The 26633-nt window shown below is 37.8% G+C and overlaps 1 protein-coding gene across 1 annotated transcript; it reads left to right on the top strand.

Moving 5' to 3' along the window:
* Positions 1–317: 317 nt before the first annotated feature.
* LOC128470872 (serine/threonine-protein kinase 17A-like) lies at positions 318–22588 on the top strand. The gene is made up of 7 exons (XM_053452733.1): positions 318–547; positions 14040–14252; positions 19029–19173; positions 20044–20170; positions 20769–20817; positions 21133–21312; positions 22087–22588. The coding sequence occupies exons 1-7, from the start codon at positions 453–455 to the stop codon at positions 22337–22339; spliced, it is 1062 nt and encodes a 353-aa protein (XP_053308708.1). The 5' UTR covers positions 318–452; the 3' UTR covers positions 22340–22588.
* Positions 22589–26633: the final 4045 nt, after the last annotated feature.

Genomic DNA, 26633 nt, shown 5'->3' on the forward strand with positions numbered 1-26633 from the left:
TTCTCATAGCATCCTGTAGGGGGTGTTGTGTTTCTTCTGTGATTGGCTGCCGAGTGAGTCCTGTCCGATTATAGGCTGCTGTGAGGTCGGAGTCTCAGTACTCGGCTGCAGACACGAGTAGCACCGGTACGAGGTCGGCAGATGCGGGACGGAGGAATCCACGCCGCGTACAGCATCATGTGTATTTAAACAAGCATTGCGGGTTTATCCATAAGAAGCTAATGGATGATTTGGAAATGAAGCGCAATCCAATACATTCAGAAACCATATAGTGTTCTTTCTTTAAGGACATTTCTAGGACATTTCTAGTACGAAGGAAAGGAGCTTTTTTTTTTTAGAAAATGATTTTATAGAAAAGATTTTTCTGGTGGTGCAGATCATTCATTTAGCGATTTGTTAAAATCCCCGTGAAGACCATTTTTTTGCTATTGTGGACTCGGGAATTAGGCGTGATGGATACAAGCAGCCTGATCCCTCACACGCAGACCCTGCTGAGAACCGATCCCTTCTCCGGAAACTACAGCACTGTGGGGAGAGAGCTGGGCAGGTAAGCGGGGCGCCGCCGTATTCCATCGCGCAGTACAAAGCTGAACCGTTAACACGGTGAGGCGCGGGATCGACAATGGGCGGCACAAGGGACGGCAGTATTGGTCGTATATGCAGTGACCAGATTTTAATACACTGCCGTTCAAAAGTTTGGGGTCACTTCTTTTTGAAACAAGCGCTAAATTGTTCCATTAAAATAACCCGAAATGGATCAGAAATACAGGGCAGATGCTGTTATGTTGTAAATGGCTCCTGGAAACGGCCGATTATAATGCAATATATATATAAGTATTCCAAACATATGACGGTCCAAGCGAATGGGAATGAATGACAGATACATTATTTGACGAGTGGATGCCACTAGATAAAGTGTTAAAATTCCATTTTTTTTTTCAACAAAACCCACATTTGTAGTCCTATCAACTACAGCAGCTCCTGGTTATGTTCTGTGTACTGTCTAGACAAGTAGCCATGGCACATTAATTGCATTGAAAGGTATAAAATATGTGTTTCCCAGCAGATCATTAGCAACCTTTATTATATATTTACTTATCCTCTCTGTCTGATTATACCCTTTGTTCAAATGGGTTAACATAACAATGATCATTCCTCATTGAGCATTCTTCTGGAGTTGCAAGCCTGGTGAGGCTGTTTGTAGGTTATACTAATAGTGATTTAGAAATATTCAGACACATCAAACGCTCTATGGAAAACTATTTTGACCAAGTACTTTCTGTCTGTATTGATATACTGTATACGTTTGTTTACACTATTCACATTTCAGTATCACCTTACCTCTTTTATTTTCATTTAATAATCAATCTGTAATTCAGTTACCTTTCAAGTACCTTTCTATAGATCTGCATTTTCACAGTTTTGTTCTAGAATCAAACTTTTTTGATTGAGTTTGCAGTTCTAGTCTCTCCAATTACAACTCCATTCGCCAGTCAAAGGCAACCGTAGGGGTATATTGTAAACACACAAAAGTCAATATTGTTTATAACACCTTGTTCTTTATATCTGTCTTAAACCTCAGAGCACCTTGGTGGTAAGTTCACAGCTTTTAGATACCTGCAGCATGTGTGTTATTTTAGTCAGGGTGATTGTTTTGAAGATATTTGGCTTATAATTGGGGGCTTTTTACTGCAAGGATGCCAAGATCAGAAGCTAATTGTGGTAAAACTAGGAAAACAATTATTTTTCTGGTCTGAAGCGTTCTTCTTTATCGTCACATGGACTGCAGACAGGGCTGTTAAGATGTCTGCTCTTATAGTACACACAAGTTGGTTTTCTAATGCATACATATTGCTTCTTTTAATCTCTAAAACCATTGTCTAGATTTATTAAGTGTACTAAGCTGTAAACTGAGATACAAGGGTATCCGTTGATTTCCCAAACTCCACATTTAATAGTGCAGTCAGCGACTGGTTGATAGAGCCAGAACACAAGATAAGCCGTTTCCACTCAGCAGACGCTCACACCTGGCCAGATGGACACTTCAAAGACCTTCCGTTAGATTTTGACTGGTTCCGGCTCCTGCTTTTCCCCCAAGTTCAGTAAGGTAGATGTCGAAACCTGTGCCCCGGCGCACTCAGTTCTTTACGATACTGGCTCCTAAATAAATCAGATTGTGTTCTAAATATGTTTGGCTCCTAAATGTTGCAACTATTAACCAAAACTAGGCATTATATTCTTACCTATAATGTGGAATTCTACTTTCTATTTTAAGAGCTTGAAATAATGTGTAACAAAGACACTGGTATTTTAAAAGCATTTGGAGCTACAGAAAACCAAAATACAAATAGAAAATCCACCCTTAACCTTTCTGTATTTTATGTGCTAGACTTTTTGAGGATAAAATAATATTTGCGATATACCAGTGTTTCTTTGGTTAACTTTCCAGGATATTGAATATTCTGTCTAAATGGAAAACACCTTTAATAGGTTTCAGGTATCCAGGAACACCTTGATTTCCCATCTCGAGCAGTTCTGAACACCATATCATATCGTGGGCTTCGAACAGCCCAACAGTATTTCACATATGGTTTCACATGGCTTTATAAGTAACACCAATGTTAGAAATCCAGACCCAGCATTTAGTTGGGACACAAGGATGTGTTAATTGGTGTCTGTCCACCCATGTGGCCACCCAACACGTTCCATAAACCCACATGTTAAATACCACATTTACTTCGTTACAAACAAACACTTAGAAGCACATTGACAAGTCTAATGCTTGGTAAACAATACTTATTCTACTAAACAAATAAGAGACAACGTTCGTCCACCACAGTCTGATTCTCTGGAGTACAGTAGTGTACATCAGATTTTTTGTATTTTCTACTTTAAAAGCAAGCATTTATTATGAATGCTTTTTGTAGTGAAATGCTACTTCCAGAACAGGATTATATGTTGGAAACACTTTTTTTGCCTTAATCCTCAAACAATTTATGAAAACATTTTTCTTTCATCTTTTCTTACATTTCATATCTATTCTTATACATAGTCCGAGCTACTGTTTGGAATGAGCTAAGAAAAGTGAGGAAACATGACGAAATGTAAGGTTTTCATTCATATTTCATGAACTCGGCAGAAGGTCCTGTGTGTTTACGGAAGTGTTGCCGTTTACCTAGAATGGTTAATCTGTATGACGTGTTTACAAGCCATTGAGGATGTTAAGGTACTATTTTCAACTAGATGGGTCAGCATTTAGTATATGTGAGTTTAGACATCCAGGTCAAATTTTATGGCCCAAAAGATTTAGAAAACCATGGCATTGTAAATAAAGCCACATAACAGTTTATACAAGCTCAGTATGATACAGCTTAGTTGTGATAAATTAAGCGGGGCAATCTTTTTATGACCAGATCAACCACTGATGATCTTTTCTGTGAAGCTTAGAGTTTTCCTCTACTAGAGGGGACATCCTGCAGCATAGTCCCGTATAGTGCATCGCCAAACATAACAGGTCAGGTAAGTAAGAACCTGCTCACAAGCAAAGTTTTTTTGTGTTTCCTTACCCAGTAAGTCGATAGAGAACTTCCTGCGTTTGAGGTCCCTGTGGTTTTGCTGGAGCCACACTGATTTTATTAGCACAGCACACAATAAGAAAATGTAACAGAGCGTCTGGGAATGCTAGCATGGGATCTGAGCAGGGTCGGGTACTTCGATGGTGCCTGAAGCCATTCAGCTATACATTTACAGAAGAAATTGTATCCTGCCTTGTTTATAACACAACTCTGTGAGCTGATGGATTGGAATTCCAAGAAGCTTCCACCAGGTCAGGAGACAATGACTGTTTGACCTATCATCTCCTCATTTACTGTCAAAACTGGTCTTCCATGTTCTCTAAAGTATCTGTTCCCATGGTTGTAGAAAAAACTGTCCTTCAGTACAGGCATACCCCCACTTTAACGTACACAACGGGCCCAAAACCTGTATGTAAACCAAAAATGTACTTAAATTGATGCACTACCTTTTTCACTTAGTCTGATAATTTCCACCACAAAACACGAAACTTTATGTGTCCATTTTCGTGAAGCGTGCATACATGGGTTGCTCGGTAACTATGTCCTTACTTGGGAGTGTCCTTGAAGTGAAAATTCTTAAAGCGAGGTATACCTGTATCTTTCAAGTGCATCTGGTTACAAAAGTAATCAGGATCTACAGATCTATTTGAAGAGCTGCATACATTGTTAGAGCTAAATAAATAAGATAACAATAATCCAGAAATCAATGAGGATGAAAATATACATACAGGGCATTCACTCCCCTTTTTGCTTTCTATGTTACATGCCTAGTATTCTGCTTTCTAATACTCATGACCTTTCCTCCCCATGGAAATCTAGAATGTTACCCTGACAGAATTACCCTGACAGACCATCTTAGGCTGGGGCCTCTTTTCATGTTCAGCATTTTTCATTGTCTCTGGGGATCTGGTTGCAAAACAGATCTTCCCTTTTAATTTTCAATACTTATGCTAAAGCTTATTCTTATCATTTGTCCTTAAACAATTCGTTAAATTGTTATATTTATTTTATTACTATGTGTACCAAAAAACTTTTTCTTTTTCATTTTTCTTTCATCTCCATCATCCCATTTTTGTGACTACCTTGCAAAAGTGCTCCTTTACCTTCATTGAAAGGAACCATTTATTTCTTTACTCTCCCCCCCCACTCTATCTACCTGGTAAACTTTCTTAATTACACCTTTGAGTCATTCCCAAGCTTCCTTAAGCCAGTGCAGGCCCAAACAATACTCATCTCTTTCTCGAGATCCTTCACTGACATCATATCTCCTTCCAAAGCACAAGCCGGTGTTATTTGGTAAAGACAGTAGGTGCACATTGCTTCATTAATGATCTTCGCAGAAGACACCTGCTGGAATACCAGCTTTGAGAGACCTTTGGACTTATTGAAGTTGTGGGACAAGTGTTTATTTTTCTTACAGCACTACAGTATTAATTTCCAAGAAACATGCAATTTGCTGCCTTGGATGACTGCGCTGTAGTGATTGTAGGAGGCATAGATCCTCATTCCTTCCGAGGGGCATTATAGGGTGTTGTGCTATTTTGTAATGGGAAAAAGGACCATACATGATTTTACCTTAAATCTCAATCCAATTTTACCCAGCTTTAACTGTGACTTTCTCTAAATCCCAAACTTTTGCAGTCCTTTCTATAACCTAATGTCCCCCATCAATAAAATTGTCTTTTCCTATCTTTACAATCTTTACAAGTCTATTCTGCCCTCATTAATCATATTTCCTTACTCCCTCCTCATTGAAATGATCCAAACTTTTCCTGCCCTCATATGATCCTTTGTCCCACATATGTCCCATATCATCATTATTCTTCCTTGTTCCCATACCCCATGTATTTATCCTTCCACGCTCCCGTTATCCGGCTCCAACTGTAATGTGGGATTGACTGTGGTTCTTTGTCAAAAATTTTACACATTTCCTACATTGCAGGAAAGTATTCTTCTTACAGTAAACTGTATCCCCATGGCTTTAGAGTTACATTGCTGAGGCTTTAGTGAAGTTCCAAAATAGTGGAATCCAAAATATTTATTAAAGGGTGAATTTTAAGAGAATGACTGCTGGATTCAATCATTGGACGGCTGTGATTCACTGTCAGCGGAAGCTATTTTGAGAGAGTAGACCGATGCTTTTAAAAAGAGACATTTAGTGTTATAAAAATTGTATTTGGGGCAGTTACATTGATACAGGGAAATTCTGACTACTGAGACAAGCTGAAGTTGTTGGTGAAGTTTTAGATTTTCTTCTTGTTTAAAGAATCAGTTGTCATTTGTTTTATACGTAAATGAGCCTTACTCTTAATCTTATTCAGAATATTTCTACATGAAATACACTGCAAAGCAGCTTGGTTCTGCCCCTCTTTCATCACCAGGCTAATGTGCCATTGACAGTATTAGTATTATTATCTTTTATTTATATTGCGCCAAAAATGTACGCAGCGCTTAATACAATACATACATTCAAGGGGTATGACAAGACGAGAATTGACAGACTAAGACAAACAGACACATTAGGTCGAGAGATCCCTGCTAGCAAGCTTACATAGATTGCTTCTGCCAACGTTCACTTCTAAATCACGTGGCTTAGTAACAGGACCGGAACCTGGGGAGGAATAAGAGGCCTTGGTACTTTTTAGCCAGCAGCCAGCAAATGATGTATGTGCGACCAACAGCTGGATACGTGCACGTTTTGTTTTATACTCCTGCAGCATGTGCCTGCGTGATCTATTGCTGGGGCTGCAGTTTGTGGCCCTACATGCCACCAGCCCATCAGATTCCGGGCCTGCTTGGTAAGAACACCAAGTTTCCAAGTAAAATGCTGCTTTACTGATCCCTCTCTAACAGCTGAGAGCAACCACTCTGGTTCATTGGTCCAGCGTACAGTGCCCTTTACATACATTTTACATAATAATCAAGCAAATTCACTTATTTGTCCCATACAGCCCCCAGCAACGTGTAGGCTCCCTTTGTACGGGACACATTGATGGTTCAGAAAAACTCAGACGTCAATGTGATCTTGGCAACAACAATTTCATTCATAAGCTCCTAGTTTACTCAAACAAACATCTCTGTTCTGATAAAGATAAAAAAAACAACAAAGGGGTGTATTAAGGATAACACATAGTCTGTTGTTATTATCAGGACAGTAGGGTGGAGGAGGTTTGAGATATGTGAGCTAAACCTTTCCTGACCCAGAGCACTAATTTATCAAGAATTGGAGGAATCTGTATACAGAGAGTAAAGCCTGCTGCTTGTGCATCAAAGAAAGCAGAGGCATGCCGTATATCAACACGGAACGCGCATGTTATGTGGGTTATGCCCCAGAGAGTGTCCTGGCTAGAAGGGTAAAAAAGCAGTTTCACTGTAGAAGAAGATTTACCTTTTTTATAACCTATTTATCCAGGCGTCTCAATTGTCCCTTTTGTATAACTGAAACTCAAATTCTTTGGCCTGACTTTACTTCCCTAGTGTCCCTGTTGTCAGGACAGGCAGGGGTATCACAATGCTTGCTAAACCTATCTAGAATGTTTGTTTAAGCTTCAGAAATTACACTGCAGTATAAAGTTTGGGTCAATAAAATAACTTTTCTTGGTAATACAGCTTTCAACAGATTATGGGACAGCTAGATATTTAGATCTATTATTTAGGAAAATGTGGAATTCAGATCATTTTACATGCTGGGCAGTCAAGGTGACCATGAGTGGTGCCTAGCAGTCCTTCCTGGTCAGAGCAGGCGATGGGGAGGCCACTACGGCTTCGAATTCCTAATGAGTAAGTCAGACAGACGATCTGTGTACGTGACTATAACATGGAACTGAAACGAGCATCTTCATGTAGTTGAAACTTTACCAACTGTCTAACTAGCATATTTCACACTTAAAAAGACACAAAGCAGGCTTCAGAAATGCAGATGGTTTGCAAAGATTTGTGTTTACGATCTCATCAATCTGCTCATATCAGAATCGTTTTAACCTGACGTAAGTGAACAATTATTGTTTTCTCACAAATTATTAGCATATGTCTTCAGTTTCTCAATAGATCCTGATGAGCCAGAGAAAAAGTGTTGTGTTTATATATATATATATATATATATATATATATATATATTTATATATACATGTATATATATATATTTATACATACATGTGTGTGTGTATATATATATACATATACATATATACACATACACACAAGTACAGGACATATATATATATATAGAACATTTGGTTACCTATTTGTTCAGTGTTTTCAAGAGCCTGCTGATTAAAAAATTATTTGTCAAATTACTTTCCACTGAAGCGACTGTTTCTTTTGTCGATGTTCTTTTCCTATCTTTTTATATATTCTTTTATTTTATTGCATCCAAATCTAAAGTGCATTATGTACAGAAACAACTTTGGATTGCGACATAGACAGGTTGCTAACTGCTTCTGTCAGCAGCTTGTGGTTAACTGAGAAACATATAAATCTTTCAAACAGGGCAGGACCTGGAGTATCCTGGGACTGTACACTCTGTTATTGTCTATGATGTATTAAATAATAATACAAATGAACACATCACTCTTACATAACAAATGTTCCAGACACAAACGTGCTTGAGAACACCTTAATAGTCAACAGTATTAGTATTTTTATATTTAAAAAAAGAATTAGATTAATACCGTAACATTTTACTCTGAATGCAGAAATATTTCTGTGGAGGGTGTACTTCACTTAGTGAGATGTAAAAAATCGACATTCCTCCCAACCTCCCCAGGTCTTCTAGAGGTCTTCTCGTAGATTGCTTGAAAGAGAGTTGTTGAAAGATGAGAAATCAGTCCTTCCCACAGGAGAAATGTATCAGGATTAACAGCAAAGGTTCCAATTTAGAAATCGTGACGACTAGAGAGAGTCATTCAGAGTCCCACTAAAAGTTTACTTTTTCAAGGTTTTAAAAACACTCTTATCTTCTCCAGTGCATTAGTATGAGCAAACACGATATACTCTGCAATTGCAAACATCACAAAGAATATGACCTTCTAACCTGCTGTCTCGATAAAGAGCTCAGTCACCACCGCTACAGACTTTCCCATTAAAGCAGTCTTAACCAGATTCCTAATGTTCATTAGTATTGCTTCTTGTATCTATCTTAGGAAAATGTAAGATGCTGACTAGGCACAAACCTCCATGGCGTAAATGGGGTGGCTACAAAGGAGAGCTCTGATCTCGCCAACAGATCTGCCCCTGGCTTTGTGATCGAGCGTCTGGTGCTGCCTTAGGTCAGTACGCTGACTACAGGCAAACACGGTAAAGAAATTCAAGAAAGCTTGGGTTATACATAATACCACCTTAAACTCTGGGATGTGATGACATTTACTAAGTATCAATCGATGGAAAAGTGTAGAAAGGTTGCCGGCATTCACTAAACTGCAGCGCAGGTCTCTGTAGATGCATGCGCTGCTCCATTGGTTTGCAAAAGCTGTTCTGAAGCTTGTGTATTCTGAAAGGCTTCGCTTGGAACGCAGTTTGATATTTATATTAAAACGAAGTCTATCTTACTGGCAAACCCGAAGTTTTAGCCTGCTCTTGAAGATAGAAAGACTGTATTCCGAATTGCCTCCGTGTCCAGGGAGGGGACTAGTGTCGCCTAAGCATGGGGTATTTACCTTTAGCATTGCCTTAGGCCCTCCGCGCCCAGTTTCGGCCTTCTGGGCATTGGGATTGGAAGTCATATCCCGGCACTCCACAATGTAAACACAGCTCAGAAAAAAACTATGGAGAGCTGCCCTGACCGGGTATAGCCCTCCATAGAGAGAACGGCTGCTTGGCGAGATCAGCGCTGTCACTTTTAACTCCCCCAATTGATTAGTGGCATTGTAGGGAACCTGGGACTCTATGATATAGGGCACAGGGGCTGCCATCCCCCTTGACCTTCCACCCTAGGCCAATCCAGCCTAGGCCAGAAGACATCGTAATGACAGAGCAGGGCAGTACGAGGGGAATGCATGATTGACAGCAGAAATAAGATGATTAGTTAGAAAGTAAAATAGGTAGGCAAGGTAGGTAAAGAAAAACCCTTGTGTTTGGTTTATCTACGTATTTCCATGAAAATCAGTAAGAAGAAGAGAGTCTGGTTTGTTAATCTAAATATATATTCTGAAATAAATCCTGAAATCGCACAAAACGCTTGTGCCTTTGACATCAAGGGCATTATTACTGGTATTTCACAACTTCATTTTGCATCAAATGTGTAATTTGTTATAGAAAGAATTTTTGATGAATCTACTTTCTTATTGCTGTTCTTTCTTGACCTTGATGATTTCAGTGTTTCTGTCCCAAAGGCGCTACTTGAAAACATTTACTTTTCAAGCGTAATTTGCATTCATGTGGGAATCTACACATGGCTACATTTAACCTATAAGGTTCATTTCTATTATTTCATGCCACGTCAAGAGAGAAAAATATACTCATTGGTTTTTTTTCACATTGTTTTTATTTGTTTGTACAGGGAAAAAAGAGAAAAAATATGGTAGAAATATGGAATGATTGCATTCCAAAAAAAAAAAGATAAATCTGATTCTTTTTCCCTTATGGTCTATCTTTTAATCTAAAATAGAAATGTAATCATGCGTCATAATAGGGAAGAATTAATTTGAGGCATATTATTATTATTATTATCTTTTATATAGCGCCAACAATTTATGCAGCGCTTAATACAATACATATATTCAAGGGGTATGACAAGACGAGAATTGACAAATAAGACAAATATCACACATTTTAACTATGTGGAACCTTATCTGTTACAAGCACGGCTCATCAGGCGGGGTTCCTGTTGGCTCCATCCTGTAACATGGATTTTAAAATAATGATATAAATTGCTGAATAGAATTACGTAATGGTGGGATTTGCGTCTGCGGGGTTCTGGCACATTATCCGTGTTGCCTATATTCTCTATAGACATACGAGCTAATGCGCCTCATGATTGGGACAGGGTTCAAACGCACCACAACCATTCTTTAAGAACTGGGTTTGTTTAATTAGTGATACAAATGGATTGCTGGGCCACTCGGCTGATCATTTGTCATTTCCGCAAGCCACAAAGTTGTTATTGCAAGCACCTCGTCCACGTGGTTTTCACTTTGTCCCTTCGTATAATTGATGTTAACAAGAATAATGGTGATAAGAAGGAACGTGCTTTATTGCGAAGATCTTTTGCCACCTAGCAGCACCTGTATCAGTTCCCAAATGGATTTGGCAGTTTTAGCAAACAGGTTGCAATCTGCCTGGCTCCGTTCTTGAGATAAGGTCTGTCCTTTTTAACTGTGAAGACAGACTCGTGGCGTCTGAGAATCTCAAGGTTACCTGAATGTATACAGCACCTGGACTAGGTCGAGTGGCTAAAGAGCACAAGTAATCTCTTTGACATGTGGGATTATTGGTAGAAAATCAGGTTGGGTAAGAGAGAGATTTAATGAGCGTAATCTAACTATACGGCTACGTGGGTTACAAAGAATCTTTCCCAAACACTGTATGTTTGGCTGCTCTGATCTGTTGGATAAACAGAGTTTAAAGAACAATGTAGGAGAAGAAGACCGTATATTTACCCTTATTACACGTAAGGGTAAAGAGTAAAGAGCCATGTGCCATTTATAGTCCCGATTAACAAAAAGTAAACATAATTATAGGATAAATTCTGCACGCATTAAAAAAATATAGCTGATCCCCCTTATTCTCCCATTGCATACAAACAATGCTTTGTATCATACCTTGAAAACATACAGAGCGTAACTCAACAACCATCGTAATAGGATACAGTGAAGTGCTTTAAAACAGAAATGTCATTTGGGGTCCCTTTACCGGTTTCGTTATCACATTGGGAAACCTGTCTGCCAAGCTATTCTGTAAAGAAGTGTCATTTTCCCTTTTTTGTCACTTTTTTTGTTCTGTACATATCAGACCCGTAAAATGTATATGATACATCAATTTTAAGCCCGAATCAATTACCATAATAATCTGTGATATACCTTAGATAATACCGTTCCTCCCCAAATAACTTTGTTTCATCCTTTGTCATGTAACCTAAATACTTCCGTAACATGCAGTGTCATACATGACATACAAAGTCACCTAATGTGGTCACAGAACTGGATTTTGTTTAAAAAAACAGGGCTCTAGATGGTCCCATTGGGATGTTTGGGCCCTGGGGAGCAGCCCCTATTGCCCTGTAGTATAGGTGGCCCTGCATACAATGATCTTGGAACATGTAGTGAAAGATTCACTTGCCAGAAACCCACAGACACAAATACTACCCCAAAAAATTCTACAGTAGTGGGGAATGTCAATGGTCTCTTTAATGATGTAGCAAAAAGCACTAGATGGGCCGAACGGTTCTCATCTGCCACCGACTTCTATGTTTCTATGTCAGATTCAGGCCCTGTGTTTATCCCTTGTACAGACCTGTGATCCCATCGGCTCGGAGATCAAAAGGCTGCCGGAGGCAAACACACATTTTTTTTTTTAGGGAAAACCGGTTGCTGCGTTTCTTGGTTGCATTTTTTTATACAGTGGAAAATAAATTTCAGCAGACCTACTAGAGACTTCCTCCCATTTGGCTTTCATTTCCTTAAATCAACCGACTATTCAAACCAAACTTGAAACGTTGGCTCTCATAATAATTTTTTGCCTTCTGATCAGTTTATGGTGAGTTAGTGTATTAATACACTCGCACGATAAGCATGTCTCTCTGTATTACATAGAGGTACCGTGTATGAATTTAATTACTTTAAAGGGCAACATACTTTTAGCAGATAAATAAACATCTTCTCCTCGTTTGTTGTTACAGCAGTTGGGTAATACTTCCATATGTGTTCTTAATGCATGCGCACTAACCTGGGTCTTTGGACTCACCAGGCTCATTCAGTGAACCTGTAACATCCCAGGAGAGCCTGAAGGCAAGCACTAAAGCCGTTTCCTATGGAAATGTGGCACCTCCGAATACTAAAACGATGAAGAATCCATCATTTGCTTCACTGATCTCTGCTAAAATAAAAATAATGAATAATAAGTCGACTTACACCCCGTTTTTTGTTGTTATTGGCATCGCATTAAACGTGATTTTTCTAAAATATTGTGTTTTTTTAAGCAGCACTAGTATTTGCGTAATATTTTCAGACTTCATTTTAGTTATTGTGTTATTTTAATCTGATCTACAAACACCATAAATCCTTATACTGCTTCAGTTGTAATCGCGTAGACACTCGCTCTCTGGCTAATGGAAGTCTAAGGAGAAGATGATTTAATTGTACAAGAAAGACTTCATTAGCATTGTCATAAAATATCAACTCAGAGTAGGGAAAAGTCATCGAAAATATCGCAACATAACAATGGTAGCCTCCAGGACTACATATAAAGTCAATTTCTTGAAGCAAAAACTGTTTAATTCAGAGCAAAACGACATTATTGTCTATAGCAATTTTTTTAAAGCTCAAGGGTATTTGTTTTCCGTACGATTTTACCTTTTAAGCTAACTAAATATGAAGCAGTACATGCATAATTAAGAATTATTACAGATACATCCTGATGTAAGGTCAGAAACATTTGTCAAGTATGGTTCACAACTTTACACATGTACTTATATGAGTGTGTGTTCTGTGCATTCGTGATGTAGATCTCGTTCTATGGTTGAATTTGTATATTTATTGTATGATTTGCCATATTGCACTTTTTGCTCAGATATTAAATACAATTTCATGACCATGAGCTATTTGTGTGACTGGGTATGACTTAAAGGGCTAGAAATGAGTGCTGGATTCTTATTTTAAATAAGTATACTGCTGTAATATATTCCTTTAATAGTTACTTCCTATTATAATGTTTTTTTGGGGGGTTTTAACAAGGGATTGTCTTACTAAAAAACCATAAGTTAGTTAAGGGAAACAAAATAAAGTAGAAACAAAGTAGAAAAATGTATTAAAGAGGCAATGCTTGATTTTAGTGAGAATAAGTATTTCCTTTGTTATTGTGGTAAACACCTCTTTAAGACTATGAGTTGTCAGCGAATTACTTTAGTGACTACTAATTTAACAAGTCTGAATCATATTCAAGGAAATTTGTATTACTTTTTTTTCCTGAGTGAATGTTTTAAAGAGCCATTCACCCGACTACACCGAGAATGCAACTGCCTGGCTTCCCGATGAGTGTTTATTAGCTTTGTGTATTTAATAATGAACATGCCTTTCAAAATGTCTAAGTTAGATAAAAAGACCTTAAAAACCACATTAAACCAAGATTGAAACATATTTTACCCCAAATGCTATACACTATTGAGTCTTCTTACCTTCCTAATATGTAATAGAATGATGTCTCCAAAGGTTTGTGAGGGATATATATATTTTATTGACAGTTCTTTGGCTTTTAAAAAGCGATGTGCATTTACACATTATATAAAAATCATTTGTTGTTCTTTTTTCCTAGGGGAAAGTTTGCCGTAGTCAAAAAGTGCGTGGAACTAGAAACCGGCAAAGAATATGCTGCCAAGTTCCTGAGAAAACGCAGAAAAGGCCAAGACTGTCGTGGCGAGGTTGTCAATGAGATTGCCATCTTGGAAATGGCCAGGTTCTCTCCCTATGTGGTGGATCTCCATGAGGTGTACGAGACGAATAATGAGATTGTTCTAGTGATGGAATAGTAAGTTAAAATGTATATTGTTCTCCACTACGATCTATAAAACAAGACGAGTTTTTATTGCAATTTTGGGGCTTATAGATAATTGTTTGCTCATGCCAGCGGTGACTAAACAATTCCTCCGTTAAAGGGACATTCCAGCCATTATCTGCAATGTAATTTCTGTGGTGTCCCTCCATTTTCTAAGAATGCGTCTTAAAGTACTCACAGAATATGTATTCTTCAGTGGAGTTGTCAGGGGCAGTAAAGAGCCCCTTTAAGTAGATGATGTAAACACATACCGATGCTGATGTTTCATTCGATTTCGTAAAAGTCAAAATGAAACATTATGTGTGCTCAGGAAGGCCACCAGTGTTCATTCTGGCACTCCAGCCTGATATGCACGTATTTTATTTACATACAAATGCATAGAGGAATGCAGCAGAATTGTCTCCAACGTCTTGGTTTGCAGGAGATGGTTTCGGTCAAACACATTGGGGTCTAATGAGCCCCTGCGCACGTCAGAAAAGGCTCCCATTGATTTGAGTGGGATCACTATTTGTGGAATTGTACTGTCATGTTAATCTGACCAGACTGTAGCACTTTCTACCCACAGCTGTAGAAATTGGACTCAATATGCTTTATGCCTGTTTAGCAACCCTAATGCGATTAACATTGGTCATAGATGGAATTTTTTTCAGAAATAAAATGGTTGGGACAAATACTTCAACTCAGAACCATCCAGGGAGTAAATGTTCCCTGCAAATCTTATTGAAACCCCAATTCCTGCATTTCTGAGTTTTCTTCAGCACATCAGAAGTTTGATACATGGTTAGTTGGTCGCAGGTTCCCCATTTAAGTTTTTAATGGAGTTTTCATTGAACCTGCCAGGGTTTGAAGAACCGTAGTTGATCAGTCTTCATTATCATAAATGCAAACTCAGGGTTTGACCCTAAGTCTCCTAGTTTTTGCTCCAATCTCAGGGTGTCAGTAGGCAAAATCTCAGGGTCACAGGTTGATATCCCTGTTTGAATCCAAGTGTTTATTAAAATAATGGCAAGCTAAGGTTTCAATGAGGACAGATATTAGAGTCATTTGGTAAGTCGCTAGATAGAATCTGCATAATGGGTAATGAAAGGGTTAATGTTTAAAAAGTTTCATACAGAAAGTTCCCAGGTATTATTAAAATAGATGTGGGCTCAACCTCTGTGAAATGCATAGTCAAACATCAGACTAGATTTGCATCGGTGTCTCTTGTTCCTTAAATTTAGGAAATGGTCTCGCCAAATCGTAAGACTTATTCGCAGAAATTCAAACCAAACCAGCTGCACAGAGTAAGCCACATCCTGCCCAATTTATACACTCTGTCTACATGACAGTTTTTTTCTATACCTCACCTTATAAGAACATGAAAATGATAAAACCCAGCAACTCGGGTACAGAAGGGGCCTGTAAACGTGAGGTTTATGTCTAGAACTAACAAAACACCAATCATGTATACAAAATGCCCTTTTAATAAGAATTATAGCTAGATGGATTTATTATAAAATATTTTTGTGTTTGGCATTTATTGATGCTGTAAAATGTGCGCGTTAGTAGAGTTTTATGCAGGCCTGTAAATTCTTGTGTGCGTAAATGAGAGGACATTGAACATTTTGCCAATGGCACAATTCATGTTTTCTAATTCAAAAATCTTTCTCTCTTGATGAAATTAATAAAAAATCAAATACCACTGTTGCAAAGATCAACCATATTTAAACATAACTTAATACAAAATGGCTTAGTCATTCTGTGAGGGGTTTGTCAGAATAAGACCCCGCGCTGCTCAATGAAGTAGGCCCAGCACCCTCTGTCTGGCGGAGACCCTAAACAGCTGATGCTCGAACTTCTCAAGGCCTGGGCCTGTCAACCTTACATTCCAAAAAGACTTAAATTAATCAAGTTCAACACAAAATAAGAATTAACATAATAAGGGCATAAGTACAGGGGGAGTTGCAGAAATTAAATGCCTTAATGCCACATTAAATGTGGCACAAATTAAATGCCTATCCCCCTTGTCCCGCGTAGTCTAATTTCCTCCCATGACTAATGTCCAAAATTAATTACCAGACTGCGCTAAACTCATGTGAATGCTGTGTTTCTGCCTAGTCTTGCTTATAACCCGCTGTAGATTAGCTATATGTATTTTTTTTCGTAATGACAGCGGGCGAAAGAAGAAATGCAAATAGCTGAATGAATATAATGCTTTAATCATTTACTTGTCAGACGATCTAATGGCGCAGACTTCTTTAGCAGCACATACTGGAGGTGGATAGAACTCGCACACGTGCAAAGAATGCATTCGAACAAAAAAATCGAAATATCTTACCAACATTCTGTTATACAAAGCCACATGTGACGAGGGACTTTCATTTTTACTCTATAGTGTGGGCTAGTGGGTCAGGTAATTTTTAAAAAGCAGGCCTTTCAGACAAATGCTGCTATAGCAAGCACATGTCAGTCTGAAGATGACACCTGCAGGTGGATTTGCTCCACTGCCTGTAAATAATTGTCAGTTCCTGTAATTTTCACGGTTGTCATAGCGGAATGCACAAGTGTGGTTCCAAACGCATTACATCTCACGGAATTGGTAGGTCTGCTTTACCATACGTGTGCAAAACGCAAATTCATATTGTAGCTACTCAATAGCCACCAGCAAAATATATTGAACTGCTAGCACAACCTAGTGGCCGTTTAAGGTAATGCAGCAGTCCAAATATTGAAAATATTGACGCTTTCACATAGTCCTCACAGCACACACTATGACCAAAGTGCCAAAAGAAGGAAGGTATTTTAGCTGGGTCAGCTACGGCCCACATAAGATGAATAAATATGTTTGGTTTTGTTAAAGGAATATTAGTCTCACATCACAATACAAGCACTGCAAACCTCTAGTTTAAAATGTTTACCCCCTTGGAAGCTTCTACAACAACAATCAGCAACTTCGCCATCAAGAGGTAACATGATAGGAAGTAGAAATCATGGAGATCCGGAGAAGACAAAGTTTCCTTTCCTATGGTATACTCATTAGGTGCATATATTGCTGTAAACACAATTACTGTTGACACTTGTCAGTGAATGGGATGCATTATGCAATGGTACAGGGCTCTTATTTGTTTACGTACTGATGTAAATGACATCTTTAGTAAACATAGTTTCAAACATCATTACATTTGATATATATTTCAAGTATTGCCTTACTAACTAAGACTTTCTAAGGATTTTCTACGTAGGAATGCATATTTATAATACTAGTACAGCCCCGCTGAACAGCTGCCTCCAGCTATCACGCAGTTTCACATAATACCTAAACGGGACAGAAACTCAGTAATTGAACCTTTTCACTGCAGGCATAGGACATTATGGTTGATCAGTAACCTCGTAAATGGCAGAGGGCAGTTAAACTTTAGAGCCTAAGGGTATTTCTTGCATTCTCTCAATGCTGACAAAAAACCACCACCTTTTTATATAACCTTCACATCCTTCCCCATGACCAACCAATAATGTGAAAATATGAGACCTGCCTTTTCACTCAATACACTTTGAAATACAATATGGCACTGACGTGCGACCATTCAGTGCCTCCTTTGTCCATAGTGTGCTGATGGCTTTGTTTTGGACCTGGCATATCATTTAGCATTAATTTATATACTTAGATTGCTCATTAATTGTGTTTCTTTCCGGTTTTTATTGGCTATTTGGGTTGAAAAATAGTAACTACTAGATGAACAACATGTGAGCTAAACCAGCATGACTTTGAATTGAGTTGTCACCTCTACATTAAGTTTCATTTTAAGTACCGTTTTCCACAAATTCCGCTAATGGGATGGAGTAATGAATAATGAAAAAGGATAAATACTCATTGAATTTGATGGTTTAAATGTTCTACATGTTTGTAAATTACCAGACTGAAATAGATCAAGAACAAAAGCCACTTGGATGATCGGCAAATCGTGTGGTCTGACTTCTAAACTCCAAACTTAAAACCCATTCACATATCACTTAATGCTGTTTGAAATCTCTCCACTTTACTGTGATTTTTCTACATTTTAACACAGGTTGCTAACTGAGCACACAAGGGATCACATAGGGTATCGTGTGGTAATATCAATATATTAATACACGATACCCTTTGTGATTGTTGATCATACCCTTTGTAAGTTGTTGATCATATTTAACTCCTTTACTACCTTTGGACATACTATTCCAGACCACTTAGGTCCATAAAGACCTCAAAGGGATTTCAATAAAGACCCCAAAAGGATTTCAAGAAAGAGAAAAGTAAAACCTTTGTAGTTACAAGCTGCAAATGGTGTTGATTGTAAGCGATCAGGTCCTAATAAGACATTCATAATACGGTGGTCATACGTTTAATACACGAATTCTATGGCGGGATACAAATCAGACATACAGACTGTTCTGGCTCTCTTAACACCTGTATATTATTTACACCACAATAGCCATAGAATATATAGGAATCACAAGTAAGATTGAAGCTCTTCTTACTATTGATTACCTGGATACCATGTACACTAACGGCATCACATTTACTGAGAGGCTGGCGCTCCAGCTGTTAATGGACTATGAGTTCCAGATAACTGCAAGATTGACTTATTCTAATTCTGCAGTTTCAGAGCATGTCAGAGCTTTGTCTTAACTCTTCAGCTGCTTGATGACCTTTATAGATTTAAAATAGAATAAAATAAGTACATTTAAACAAAATGTCCTCTTATTTACACGTGCTTTGTCATTTTCTTGCAGTGCTGCGGGTGGAGAAATATTCAATCAGTGTGTTGCAGACCAAGATGAAGCTTTTACAGAGAAGGATGTCATCCGACTCATACGCCAGATTTTACATGGAATTTTATACCTCCACAGAAACAATGTTGTCCACCTGGACTTAAAGGTATATGTCATTTAATTTAAAGGAAAATCTTAACATAGACTGTATCATTTGTTTTCAATTTACTTAGTTTGTCGAGTCCTTTTAAAGTACAACTCCCACAATCCATTGTTCCAACACAGCTGTCCAATAAGTTGTTGATCATATTTAACTCCTTAACTACCTTTAGACATACTATTCCAGACCGATCACTTAGGTCCATAAAGACCCCAAAGGGATTTCAAGAAAGAGAAAAGTAAAACCTCTTATAATAGTAAACCCTATAATAATAATAATAATAATAATATAAGCTCTGCCTTTGTTTGTTTTCTGCTTCTCACCTTTTCACTATGCTAATGGCCTGGAGGGAGACAGAAAACAGCAGGAAAAGTGATTTATCGGGTCCCAATACCCAGGTTTAAATATATATATATATAATTAGTGGGGAATTAGTTGGATGGGGTTAGCGTTACGTCTAGGGTTAGGTAGGGATTTAAAAAAACATTTAAAAAATAAAAAAAAAAATCAAAAACCTAAAACAATTGAAAACATAAAATATAGGATGGTTTTGAAATCAGGGATGGATATTTTGTATTTTTCACGTTTATAGTAGCCGTGGACGATTTTTATACCTATGAAAATAAAATCTCTACTTGTCCCGAAAAAAATATGTATACAATTTGTGTGGGTGCCCTAAATGAGAAAGAGGGAAAGAAAAAAGACATAGCAAAAACTGCTGTGGTCTAATAGCATAAAAAATCCCTGCTCCTAAATTGGCTAAATAACAATCAAAATATTAAAAGCCCAAACACACAAAGAAATACTGCATTCCTCTTCTTATTGTTTGAAAAAATGTTCATGTCCCTTTCCCCCTGTGTTCTTGTTTTCGTACAGCCCCAAAATATTTTGCTCACAAGCAGTAACCCTCTGGGTGATATTCGGATTGTTGACTTTGGACTATCCAGACAAGTGGACAGTATTAAAGAAGTGAGGGAGATACTGGGAACACCAGAGTATGTAGGTGAGTGTGTGGAGTTTAAGGGATTTTATATCTTCTCAGTAGCAAGAGGGACCAAAGACATTTAAACAAAAGATCATTGCTCTGTTTAATTGAAAATTATATATATATATATATATATATATATATATATATAAAACTACACCATTATTATCTTCTTTTTGAAAACTACTATAATATATAGTTTTGATCAAGAAGCTAACATAATGCTTCAATAAGGGCCCTCACAAATCTAGACAACACATACATTCATAATACTTCTTGCTTTATTCTAAAAAAGCAACACATATAGAAACCATCTCTTAAAAAAGGAGTTTGCAGGAGAATTGTGGTTTCAAACATGTCACATAAAGTATGCCTGACCAACCCTGGCAAGATTCTGCTGCAAGAAGTGATGAGGTAATCTGCAGAATATTAGGCTATTTAATCAAACACAAAATAGATTCACCAAAGGATTAACAAATCTCTCAAATATTTGTGAAAACTGCACATTTTTATTTATTTAATTTTTGCTTTCTTGTTTGGTTTTCTCTTGACACTTTTTAAAGATATTTTTCTATATATGTTCTAAATATACTCCTGAAATGTCTTTAAAATCTAGCTCCTGAGGTGTTGAACTATGAACCAATCAGCACTGCAACAGATATGTGGTAAGTTTCTTTTTTTTTCGTGGGAAAATAAATCAGAATTTAGTTTTGGGGATGATAGTGAGGTTAAATATAACATAGAATATAACAATATAAAATACTACTAAAGGTCGAGTCGATCACCTTAAAAACATCAAAGGATGTGTCCCCAAAGTGGCCCAAATTTGAAAACATATCTAGGAATAGTGTTGTAAAAATTAAATAATAAAACAAGTTTAAACCTATGAAAACTGACAGAAAATGTACACGTGGTTATGACATTGTGCACTTAAAGGGTAAAGAAAAACCTCTTGATTGTTTGTTATTTTTAAATCAAAGGAGCATTGGAGTGTTGACCTATGTTATGCTGACTGGCGAGTCGCCGTTTCTTGGAGAAACTAAACAGGAGACTTTCCTGAATATCTCCCAAGTGAATGTAGAATACTCACAAGAGGAATTTGAAGGCATCTCAGACCTGGCTATAGATTTCATCAAGTCGCTTCTTGTTAAGAACCCCAGGTAACAAGCTAAAACAAAGACTTTACAAATATCATGTTTCCATGCAGGTCACAACCAGTTCATCAAGATCATTTGCATTAAACGATCTTCTGAAGGGGAAGAAGAGAGAATCAGGGGAGAGAGAGAGAAGGCTTTGTTGGAGATGAGGAGGGGAGGAGGGAAAAGAAGCTAGGGAGAGAGAAGGAGGGTAAAAAAGAAGACATGGAGAAAGTGAAGGAGGGGAGAGAGTAAACATGAGAGGGAAAGAATGAAAAGACAGAGGGGGAGAGAGAAGTAGTGTGGGGGGGATAATGGGGGAGAGAGAGAGATAAGAGAGAGAGGACAGGGAAACAGGGAGTGGGAAGGGAGAGCAGATTGGATAGAGAGGTGGAATCATTTCTATATCAGGTGCATACTCTAGTATCGAAATACTAGGCAAACTTCGTTTGAGCATGGTCCTTCTCACCTGTTGTTTCTGTAAGTCTGAATTGTTATGTGGTGCACTACTTGTAATATTGTACAATGCTGCAGAATATGATGGCATTACATAAACAACTAGCTGATAATTATAATGAGATATCCATCAGAATAATGGCCAGATCCATAACTATTATGTACGTAGTATAATTCCATCAGATTCCGAATAAAGGAATACTTAACATGCATGCTCTTTTGATAAATGTTTTATGTTGCCAGCAGTTTCTGTCATAATGACCATGTTTTTTTCATAGATTTCCATTTTTTTTTTTATATTTAAAACAAATTCAATAAGTTACCATCTGTTCACATCTACAGCAATCGAACTCGCGCAGATCAGTGTCTCACACACCCGTGGCTCTCACCTCACCCAGAGTCAAAGCCTTTAAAAGACAAGACCTTCGAGCAGAATGAAAATGAACTGAAGAGCTCTGATACCACTGAGGAAATTGTTCTCTTGGCCTCATATACCGTGCACTGCCCATGCCGGGAAACCATAGACACTGAAATCAAGGGTGTGAGGAAACCCTTTACAGGTCTTCAGGAGATACAACAAGAAGTTCTGTGTTGAAGGTCCTAAGATCATGGATTTAAACCAAAGCAGGTTCGATGTCAGTAATGGTCAGATTTAAAGCTCCCTGGTTTTTTTTTTACTTGCGCCAAGAATAACAAGAATTAAATGTTTTTTTCCATGACATATAAAATAGTTGTATTCCAACATGAACATGGCTGCTTCATTAATGTGGTGTAGTTGTCTATAGACCTTTCACCTTGGCATATGTGGCATTATGTTGGCACTTTGCCTTTTTAATGAATCAGGTTTGTTGGAATGTTTTTGAATATTTTTTTGGCTTTGTCCTAAAGATTATGGTCAGTTACCTATGGAAGAATCTTGAAGATTTTAAAATACAGAACATCCTTAGCCTATTTTAAATTTGAAGATATCGAAGCAGGAACATTATAATGCTTTGGGAGCGAAGGATAGAGAGGAATTGTTCATCACTTGTCTGTTTAGGGCTGTTTAGAGGTTCCATGAAGTCAAATAGCTTATTTATTTTAAAAAAAAGAATTTAATGCGCAATTCGGTAGAAACCTTGGTTTGTCTCATTCTGCCAAAACTTCTTCACATTATGCTTCATTCACGAAAGTGATGGAGTGAAGGTGAATTGGTGGTTCACTGTGTGTTTTTGAAAGTCCTTCTGCGGGATGTGTTGATCCTGTAAAATGCATAGTTAATGTGAAAAAGAGTATATTGCTATATTAGCCCAAGAGAAAACGGAGTATCTGGTCGAAGTTGATACGTTTTATTAGGCCGGCATAGAAAAAGGTTCAACGTTACGTAAACTTTTGTAACGTCAGAGATCTCTTAATCGGATGGAACAATACGTATTTAAAAAATAAGGACTTCATGTTAACAAGATACATCTGTGGCACCAAAAACCATCTAGCTTTACATCTTTTTCTACCTCAAGTCTCCACAGTTAATATATGGACAATGCTTGAAAACTTATGTCACAGATTTAACTATCCATTATGTGGGGCCTACTTAGCACTTCTTTCACGAGAGTTGATCCTTCATAATACGTAGTATAGTTGAAATTTTTGGCATTCATGCAGACTCGAGGAGTATAGTTACCACCGTCACACTTATATTTTTATATTGCCCCCTAAAGTGATACTATTGTCATATTGTAATATATCATAAGTGGGTGATATGTTTACACATTTCAATATATATGAAACATTTCAGAGTAATAAAGGCCTAAAGATATTTGGATTACTTATGCCTGATGGATGAATTAAAGAGTATAAATGAACATAACTTTAAATGGCCAACTAAAATACAAACAGCAACTGCTGCTGAAATCTCTGATTTGTTCTTTGGAGACGAGATGTGTAGCAGTCCACTGGCTCTCTTCATTTCACCCACTTTGACTACTCTTATACTCTGATCATGCACACCTAATGTAAATACATTCCAGGAGTACTGGGGGGTGATCCCCAAGACACGCATTTACGGACATCACATTGAATCTTGAAAACTTTTTACATACAAGGGACTATTTCAAGCCACTCAGTCATGTAGCACACGAATGCTACATGCTCCTTTTTAAATTGATTCTCCTTGAACTTGTAGCACATGCCTGGAGTTAAAATGCCTGAAAAGTTATTTTGGAATGCAGTGAAGTTATCAATTGTACATTAAGTTTCGAAAAGGTTTTCTAATCTGCTCATTTGTTTCATCCCATTCTATATGGAAAAATAAATCAGAAAGTGTAAAAATGAACTGGTGGTGACCTTCAAAAGGGCTTGGCGATGTTTCTATAAGAATTCTATTTTTTGCTGTTGTGTCACTTTGTTAATGTGGACTTTTGTAAATAAACACAGTTATATATTTAAATCTATCTGGTTTCTTGATAAGTAAAGCTTACATTTTTGTCTCTAATCATTTGTGTGCAAGTCCCTAATGTTGGGGGGAAAGGATACCATCAAGAAATATCATTGGGGTACAAGAACTGACAAAACATAATAAAGATGATTCGGTGAAATAGAGGGTATACATTGGTTGGCATCCAGGGTCCACTTGGTCGACCACTTATACCATAAGTGCTGGTAATTCTGGTTGGTGTTCAGCGTGGATGATTTAGATAAACAGCAAATCCCATTATACAGCACTGCAGAATATGATGGCACTATATAAATTAGGGATGCACTGATATATTGGTGGATGAAATATATCGGCCACAAAGGGCATTATCGGCAAAGCACTGGGGAAAAAAAAAAAAAAAGCGGCCAAAAATAATCGTCCGCAGGGGCTGGTCTGCTTACCTGCGCATTGGTTGTACAGTGTGCGGACAGCATCTCTGTCAGGAAAAGCAGGAACCCAGCAGAGTCACATGAATGCACATCACATGACTCTGCTCTGTTCCTTCTTCCCCTTGGGGCGGGGCCAGAGAAGTTGTTGGAGAGGAAGCAGCAGGGCCCCTGCAGTAGTCTGCGAGCGAGAGATCTGCAGTTCAGGTAAGGGGGTGGGGGAGGGTGTATGAGCAAGTATGTGTGATAAAGGGAATGAATGTAATGAATGAGTATATGAGTGTGGGGGGGGAATGGCGTGGCATAGGGAGCCTGTAATCACACTCCTATCATGCCCAGGTTCTAGCATGTGCTGGTTGCCTGGGCATGATAGGAGTGTGATTGCTGTTAGACATTATATATATATATATATATATATATATATATAAAATATTTATTTTTTGGCGTGTTAACCATTTTAATTAAAAGTAACACCAAAATTAGACAAAAAATGCAATAACAATATTAACATATATACATATGATTGTTAACAGCAATCACGCACCTATCATGCCCAAGCATACCTAGATTCTAGCATGTACTGGCTGACTTTGCATGATAGGAATGTTATTGCTGCTAACAATGATATAAGTAATATTGTTATTGAAATCACCCCCTCCTTAAAAAAATAACCATGCTTTGATCAAGAGTAATTAACACACCAAAATGGGACAAAAACATGCGATTATATATATATATATATATATATATCTCGCATGTTTTTGTCCAATTTTGGTGTGTTACGTACTTTTAATCAAAGTGTGGTTATTTTTTTATTTATTTTTTTAAGGGGGGGGGTATTTTCGGCCAAGTGAATCCTGAAGTTTTTGTCCAGAATTTCCATTTCGGTGCATCCCAATAGGGACAAAGAAACAGTTGGGTGTGATCTGCCATGAAAAGGTTGGATAAGGATACATCTGTCTGTTATTTTTACAAAAACGTGTGTATTCAGTTCAGGTAAAGTAATTGTAACGTACTATCTCTTCCGCTCTCTCCCCCATGAGAAGTGATGTGGGTAGTACCATAAACGTCAGCTACTTTGCTCCTGAATATCTTAATTGTCAGCTGTGTTTAAAACATTTCTACAACTTCTACTACTTTTGCTGAATGCACAGGATTTGTTTTATGAAGAAATACAAAATCAAAGGCCAGAGTTTACTTTTGAGCTTCTGCTTTGGAAGACATCAAAACAGTGTTTTTCTTCCCTTCTGCATAATGCCGCTCTTCATCCAAATTCTCAGCTGGGTGTTGCAGATCGGTGGCTTAATTGCTGGGGCTAAGTTCTGTGGTAGCCTTCAAGTTCACCTCCATGCTGTTATTGTCTTTTAAAGCTGAATGTCTTGGGCTTTTCCCACTATCTACCCCTTTCTTATTTACCCTCTTCGGCAAGGAGAAAGAACAGTCAAACGTGAAGGGGTGAAACGTGAAGATCTGTTAACTTTTTGGAAGTGGAGCTAATCAAAGAATATACTTTCAAGTAGCATTTTTTGGGGGGTTAAATTTGCACAAACATTTAGGGGGCATTCAGGTTACATTTGTAGCATGGGATCAGAGAAGCATGTGGAGTTTTCTTCACTGATACTTGCTATACCTTTCCAGCACGGTACTTTCTTAGTGGCAGTTTCCTGAATCTTTAACAGTCTAATTTCACTGGCACACAACTATTGAAGAATGAAGCTTAAAAGGTGTGTCCAGAAATACGGCCTCTAGAGGTCTCTATGATATTTAAAGTTAATGCTAAAAGCTGCATTGTCACTTTAATGAGAGTAAATAGACTCAGATTATTTGCCTATTATGTTCTAATTTTTAATTGCGCTCTGTGTTAGAAAGAGAGCTGGTCTTGTAAATTGCATTAGGACACCATTTGGTAGGGTAAGCAGATGTCACAGATTACTTATGAAAAAATATGTAAAGTCTTCAAGTACTGGAGGTCTGGGAAGCTAGGCAAGCTTTCATTCCTTTGGGAATTCTTTGAGTCTAATTCAATCATAAACCGCATCTATGTGGCTAAT

This window comes from Spea bombifrons, chromosome 13, assembly GCF_027358695.1.
Source record: "Spea bombifrons isolate aSpeBom1 chromosome 13, aSpeBom1.2.pri, whole genome shotgun sequence".
Taxonomy (NCBI): Eukaryota; Metazoa; Chordata; class Amphibia; order Anura; family Pelobatidae; genus Spea; species Spea bombifrons.

Bases quoted from the DNA above. Each gene is read 5' to 3' on its own strand.
- LOC128470872 (XM_053452733.1), top strand. From the start codon at position 453: ATGGATACAAGCAGCCTGATCCCTCACACGCAGACCCTGCTGAGAACC. The intron at 548-14,039 runs GTAAGCGGGGCG...CTTTTTTCCTAG, and splicing joins GTGGGGAGAGAGCTGGGCAG to GGGAAAGTTTGCCGTAGTCA. The intron at 20,818-21,132 runs GTAAGTTTCTTT...TTTAAATCAAAG, and splicing joins AGCACTGCAACAGATATGTG to GAGCATTGGAGTGTTGACCT.